At 61.5% G+C, this 4,197-nt stretch overlaps 1 protein-coding gene across 1 annotated transcript in view; it reads left to right on the top strand.

Annotated features, from left to right (window-relative positions):
• RTN4RL2 (reticulon 4 receptor like 2) overlaps positions 1-3,995 on the top strand; it is a 14,837-nt gene extending 10,842 nt beyond the window's left edge. Inside the window, exon 3 of the mRNA XM_040495123.1 lies at positions 2,638-3,995. Within this exon, the coding sequence (XP_040351057.1) occupies positions 2,638-3,387 (750 nt within the window). The 3' untranslated portion in view covers positions 3,388-3,995. The remainder of the gene's footprint in view (positions 1-2,637) is intronic.
• Positions 3,996-4,197: the final 202 nt, after the last annotated feature.

The following is a 4,197-nucleotide window of genomic DNA, read 5'->3' as shown; positions in this document are numbered from 1 at the left end:
GGGCAGGGATGCTGCCTTTCGATTCCAAATGGATGCAGGGAGCTGTGAACTGACCTGGGGGGAGGTGAGGGAAATGTGGTTTTCCGAGATGGATGTGGATGACTTTAGCAACCGCTCTCAGCCCTGAGGGAGGGGGTGATGTGGGGGGGTGGGGTGGTGGTGAGGGTGAGGGCTGTGAAAGTCAAGAGCTTATTAATGCACAGAGAACATCTGAACAGGGAGAGAGGAAGGCCCGGATTTGAGAGCTGCAGCCCAGGAAGTGGCTGTGGGATTTGGCAACAGCTTGGATGAGGGGAGGGGTGCGGACCCCCAGACAGAGGCTCAGCAAGGGAAGGCCAGGACTTTTGCAAGAGGGAAAAGGGGGCAAGGAGAAGAGGTGGGAATTAAGGCATTCTGTAGCCCCCAAGTTGGGACTGTGGGTCAAAGGCGCCTGAATTTCTGGGTTGTCTGAACCTCTGGTGCTCCCTTCCTGACCTCTGGAAGTCCCCAAAGTGCCGATTACCTCTGCTTCTACTCCCGCCCCATACTGATCCTGACCAGGGATCTCTGGGTGGGGCCCACTATAGCTAACACTCCATAAAAAAAACAGAAACCCTAACTAGGTGTCTCAGTGGAAGGGTTTCAGAGCCCACTCCCTGAGGGGGGGCGGGGGGGGGGCGGCCAGGAAGACAAGGACAAGGAAGGCCAGACAGGGACAGGCTGAGGCCACGGCTGTGCAGAGAGCCCACTGGAGACCTGAGCTGGACACACGGGGTGGTGGCAGCAGGGGGCAGAGAACGCTGGTGTCAGAGACAGCCAAGAAGGTTGAGGGGACGGATCTCAATGTGGCCAAGAAGAGGGTTCTTGGCAGGCTCAGTTCCTGTAGCAGAGAGGGCGGAAGGCAGATGGGAGGGGGCGAGCAAATGCGGGAGCTCAGGAAGGTGGAGGCTGTGGGTGTGGGCTAGGAGTCAACGCCCTCCCCCCACCTGAGGGCCAGCGACCAGGCTCCTGAGTGGGATGGGCAGGATCATCCCCCCTGGCAGGAACCGGTGGGAACCACAGCCTGGAAACAGGACCCAGGGGTGAGCTGCCTTGAGCACAGCGTGTGCTCTTATCGCTGGGAACTAGACTTCCTGGGCCTGCTGACCACAACAATGTCCCGCACAGAGGGGTGGATCTCAGTGCTGGGGTCCTAGGCCCTTCATCTCTCTGGGTCTTTGTGCTTTCCTCCATAAAGAGTGGCTGGCCGGTGGACCCCAAAGCACTGACTCCCAAGTCTGGCTGGCCATCACCAAGCTGGTGAGCTGGATAAAATGCAGAATCCACCCCCCTGCCTCCTACCCACCCTCCCCTGTGCAGCATACCTAGACCTATTCCCTCACCCCCATTAATTCTGAATCAGAGCTCAAGATCCTTCCAGCACTAACTTGGCCTGATTCTGGGACACCCCCCCCCCCCAGCCCCAGGCAGGCAGGCAGGCAGGCAGGCGGGGCAGCCCCTCTAAGGGGACCAGTGATGCAGGGCATCAGACAGCAGGTTTCCTTCCCCTTCCCTGCTGCCTCCGGGGGTGGGGGGAGGGGGGCTGATGCTTGGTGCCATTAATTTCCCAGCCAAGTAGAATAGCAGAACTTTTGAGCCCCACGAAGCTCCTCTCTGTTAGAGGAAAAGGGATGGACCTAATTGTAACTGAGACCCTACTGTCGTAATAACCACCGTTTATTGGTGGTGGTCTGTGTGCCCAGCGGGTACTGTATCCTTCCAGCATGATCTCACCTAACCCTCAGGTTGTTCTCTGGGTTATACATGCTGAGGAAACTGAGGCTAGATGAGGCTAAAGAACGTGCCCGATGTAACGCAGCTGGAAAGAGGGCAAGCTGCATCCGAAGCCCTGGGCTGTCACTCCAGAGCCTGTGGGCTTCACTGGACCGAATCCCAATGTGCCAGGCACTGTGCCCAGCACTTCACCCATCTGCTCTTTGTGTGGATCGTCTTCCTTAATCCTCAGAACAAACCCGGGAGGAGGTACACTCATCCCCATTTTATAGATGCGGAAACAGGCTTAGAGAGATTACTGGCACGGCCAAATCAGCAATCATGGCCAACCCACAGAATGCCTACCCCTGTGGAAATCCTGTTCTAAGGAACTGAGTGTATGTTGCTTATCTAATCTCCACATCTCACAGGTGAAGAAACTGAGTCAGAGATCCTGAGACTCGCCCCAAGTGGCACAGTCAGGACTGCTGGATCCAGGGCTTGAAGTCAGGCAGTCTGGCTGCCCCGTCTGCATACTTAAGCAAACCCAGGGTTCTCCTCCTCCAAGTGTGGTCCTCGGACCAGCAGCATCAGCACCACCCGGGAACAGAGCCTCAGGCCGCACCCCAGACCTGCTGAATCAGGAACCCAGGGGGCAGCACGCAGGCCCCTGCAGGAGATTCAAAGCACTAGCGGTCTAAGAACCAGTGCCCTCAACCGTATCGCGTTCCCCACCTTACCCTCTCCGCGGGTGAGGGGAGGCAGGATTCAAACCCAGGACTCCGAATCAAAAGGTCAAACCCTTTCCGGTCTACCGCAGCGCTCCCCCTCCCCTCCCTCCTCTCCACCCGCCTCTAAGGACCGCTCTCTTCTCTCCCTCCGCCCCGTCCTCCCCCCCCCCCCCAGGATGACCTGTTCGCGGACCTGGCCAACCTGAGCCACCTCTTCCTGCACGGGAACCGCCTGCGGCTGCTCACGGAGCACGTGTTCCGCGGCCTGGGCAGCCTGGACCGGCTGCTGCTGCACGGGAACCGGCTGCAGGGCGTGCACCGCGCGGCCTTCCGCGGCCTCAGCCGCCTCACCATCCTCTACCTGTTCAACAACAGCCTGGCCTCGCTGCCCGGCGAGGCGCTCGCCGACCTGCCCGCGCTTGAGTTCCTGCGGCTCAACGCCAACCCCTGGGCGTGCGACTGCCGCGCGCGGCCGCTCTGGGCCTGGTTCCAGCGTGCGCGCGTGTCCAGCTCCGACGTGACCTGCGCCACCCCCCCGGAGCGCCAGGGCCGCGACCTGCGCGCCCTCCGCGACGCCGACTTCCAGGCCTGCCCGCCCGCCGCGCCCACGCGGCCCGGCAGCCGCGCCCGCGGCAACAGCTCGTCCAACCACCTGTACGGGGTGGCCGAGGCCGGGGCGCCCCCCGCCGACCCCTCCACCCTGTACCGAGACCTGCCCGCCGAAGACCCGCGGGGGCGCCAGGGCGGGGACGCGCCCACAGAGGACGACTACTGGGGGGGCTACGGGGGCGAGGACCAGCGGGGGGAGCAGACGTGCCCGGGCGCTGCCTGCCAGGCGCCCCCGGACTCCCGCGGCCCCGCGCTCTCGGCCGGGCTGCCCACCCCTCTGCTTTGCCTCCTGCTCCTGGCGCCCCACCACCTCTGACTGCGGTGCTGAGACTGAAGAGGCCATCGTCACCCCCCTCCCCCCGCCCAGCCCCGCCCCGCCCCCGGCCTTGCTGCCTTCCTGTCCCCTCCCCTCTCCTCTCTTCCCAGGGGACCCGGCCTGGCCAGGCCTCTCCGTGCCTCCTGGGCTGTTGGCTCAGGGCAGCCCCCGGAAGTCAGGACGCGTCTGGTGGCTCAGCCCTGTTCTCCCCAACTCCGGCCATTAACTCTTTCCCACCCCAAGGCTGGGGTGGGACACCCCAGGCAGCAGCTTCCCCTTCTCCCAGTGCCCACCGTGGACGAGAGGGGCTTTCGTCCGCAGAGCATCTTCCACCAGCAGAGCCTTCGGAAGCTCCCGGGAAGGGAGCCCCACCCAGGAGCCCTTTGGAGGGATGCCTCACTTGGGGCCAGGCTAACCCGAGGCCCCTGCTTATCCTAGCCCCCCTCAACCTCCCGACACCGGAGGAATACTTTTCTCCTAAGTCTACCCGGGACATTTTTTAGGGTGCCCAGAGAGAACTTTCCTCTCCACCGTGGCCCCCGTGTGGTGAAGATCAACATAAGTTGTTTGGGGAAAAAAAAAATTTATTAAAAAATTCTATTATTTTACCTTCTTCTGTAAGATTTGTTGGCTCAGGACCTCAAAAGAGGGAAGAGGGCTTAGGACCATTGGGATTTCAGGGCCAGGAGGGTTAGAGAGAGGGAATCCATCCCATGCCATCAAAGCGCTTCTTGCTGGCTGGAGCCCGTGTGTATGCTGCTCCCCGACGATGAGAAGCTCAAGACTGAGGAAGAGGGGTGTTTGCAGAGC

The sequence above is a fragment of the Herpailurus yagouaroundi genome, unplaced genomic scaffold (assembly GCF_014898765.1).
Source record: "Herpailurus yagouaroundi ecotype Mexico unplaced genomic scaffold, PumYag 187, whole genome shotgun sequence".
In the NCBI taxonomy this organism is placed as follows: domain Eukaryota; kingdom Metazoa; phylum Chordata; class Mammalia; order Carnivora; family Felidae; genus Herpailurus; species Herpailurus yagouaroundi.
Note: the sequence above shows the minus strand (reverse complement) of the source record. Positions and strands in the feature narration are given on the sequence as shown.